At 48.0% G+C, this 2,569-nt stretch overlaps 1 protein-coding gene across 1 annotated transcript; it reads left to right on the forward strand.

The window, feature by feature from the left end:
* Positions 1-305: 305 nt before the first annotated feature.
* On the forward strand, positions 306-1,313 carry GPR119 (G protein-coupled receptor 119). The gene has a single exon (XM_066250285.1). The coding sequence runs from the start codon at positions 306-308 to the stop codon at positions 1,311-1,313; it is 1,008 nt and encodes a 335-aa protein (XP_066106382.1).
* Positions 1,314-2,569: the final 1,256 nt, after the last annotated feature.

A 2,569-nucleotide genomic window follows, 5' to 3' on the forward strand; every position in this document is an offset into this window, starting at 1 on the left:
GCGAGTTGTCTAGTAACTTCGTTGTTGGAGGGGGAGGGACTAGCTCAGGGCCCAGGGGAGGTCTGCACAGGGATTGCTGCCTTCAGAGAGCTGGAGAGGCAAGAGGCTGAGGACTGAAAAAGAGAGGATGAGTGATTCTTAACAACCCGCAGGATTTCACAGATGGCAAGCTTCCCAGCTGGACTACCAGTGCCGGCCAGAATTGTGCGGCTGCTCTAAATCCATGTCCTTTTCCTGCAGACCATGGAAATTTGAGCTGGACAGCCAGCATGCCCTGGTAAGTGGAAATCCTGCCGCTTCCAGACATGGAGTCATCTTTCCCATTTGGAGTGATCCTTGCTATCCTGGCCTCCCTCATTATTGCTGCTAATGCGCTAGTGGCCATGGCTGTGCTGTTCTTGATCCACAAAAATGACGGTGTCAGTCTCTGCTTCACCTTGAATCTGGCTGTTGCTGACACCTTGCTTGGCGTGGCCATTTCTGGCCTAGTCACAGACCAGCTCTCCAGCCCACCTCGGCCCACACAGAAGACGCTGTGCAGTCTTCGGATGGCATTTGTCACTTCTTCTGCAGCTGCCTCTGTCCTCACAGTCATGCTGATTGCCTTTGACAGGTACCTTGCGATCAAGCAGCCCCTTCGCTACTTCCAGATCATGAACGGGCTTGTGGCTGGAGTCTGCATTGCTGGGCTGTGGTTGGTGTCTTACATCATTGGATTCCTCCCACTTGGAGTCCCCATATTCCAGCAGACCACCTACCAAGGGCCCTGCAGCTTCTTTGCTGTGTTTCACCCACGCTTTGTGCTGACACTCTCCTGTGTTGGCTTCTTCCCAGCCATGCTCCTTTTTCTCTTCTTCTACTGCGATATGCTCAAGATTGCCTCTACACACAGTCAACAGATCCGAAAGATGGAACATGCAGGAGCCACGGCTGGATCTTACCGGCCCCCACGGACTCCCAGCGACTTCAAGGCTGTCCTCACTGTGGCTGTTCTCTCTGGAAGCTTCACTCTCTCCTGGACCCCATTCCTTATCACTGGCATTGTGCAGGTGGCCTGCCAGGAGTGCCACCTCTACCTAGTGTTGGAACGGTACTTGTGGCTACTTGGTGTGGGCAACTCCCTACTCAACCCACTCATCTATGCCTATAGGCAGAAGGAGGTGCGGCAGCAGCTCTACCAGACGGCCCTGGGAGTAAAAAAGGGGCTCACCTCACTCTTCCTCCTTCTCTTGGCCAGGAATGGTGATGGAGAGGAGCTAAGGGAAAGGTCCTGTCACATTGCCACTATCTCCTACCCACAGCTTGATGGCTAAGATGGTAAGGACAAAGAAGTTTCAAAATACCTTTTGCCTCCTCTCTCTGGGTCCCAACCAGGAGGTCAGACGAAGCTAGGGGAATGAGAACACTTACTGCAGGCAATTGACCCCCCCATCCCCTCCCTAGACTGAGAGCTAACTGAGGCAGGATGCTGACTTTCTTCTATAATCAGTTTCCCCATTTTCAAACCTCTGCTCCTCTGTCCTTCTCTTGCAATGAGTCTTCTTCTCCTATACAGGTATACTTACTAAAAGCAAGAAATGTACTAGTGTCAGGATGCTTAAAACTCAGACCCTATTTCTGAATACACTAAAGCAGCACTGTCCAATAAAAATATAATGCAAGCCACATACAGTTTTGAATGTTCTAGTAGCCACATTAAAAAGGTAAAAAAAAATAACATGTGAAATAAATGTTAATATTTCATTTAACCCAACATATCCAAAACATTATTTCAATATTATCAATATAAAAAACCACATTATTTTTATGCTAAACATTTGAAGTTTGTTGCATATTTTACACTTACAGAATATCAATTCAAACCAGCCATATTTAAAATGCTCAATAGCCATTTGTGGCTAGTAGCTACCTATTGGACAGCACAGCACTAGAGAAATGAGATTCTGTTCTTATTAACTGTTATCTATCGTGATTGCTTTTATAAAGTGGAGTCCCGCCCCTCTGATGTAAATCAGACATTTTAAGTAGTGATGGTCAAAAATGTAGGGACCTGTATTAGATTCTGAAGTGTATCTTTTCCCATGCTTCATGGTGTTCAAGACAGTTTCTTTGGGAAATAGCTTATCTTGCGATTATTTCCATTAACCCTCCCAATCCACTGTGTTTCTAACTCTGTGGTGCCCTTCCCCTCAGTCAACCTCTTACTTCACTTGTAGCTACTTGCCGATGACAATGCTAAACCACGAATTTGGAGGCACTGGAAGGGAAGGAGGAGGGGAAAGGGGGAGGTACCAAGAAAGGAACTACCAACCTCTCCACACTGGACCCACTTGGCTCCTCGGAGCTTGACCTTTACCCATTTACTCCCAAACTTGCATTTCCCTGGGAACCTCAATCACATAAGAGGATGTCTCCGAAATGGTTTGGGAGACCCGCTGAGGAGCAGGGGCCTCTGTGTGCTTTCTGTGGGCACAGAAAATGACTGCTTGCCTCTGGGAATTGTGCGCAGGCTCCCTCTGGGCAACCCTAGCAGCAAAAAATCAAGAACAGAGTGGAGAAAAACCCCAGA

This window comes from Saccopteryx bilineata, chromosome X, assembly GCF_036850765.1.
Source record: "Saccopteryx bilineata isolate mSacBil1 chromosome X, mSacBil1_pri_phased_curated, whole genome shotgun sequence".
Taxonomy (NCBI): Eukaryota; Metazoa; Chordata; class Mammalia; order Chiroptera; family Emballonuridae; genus Saccopteryx; species Saccopteryx bilineata.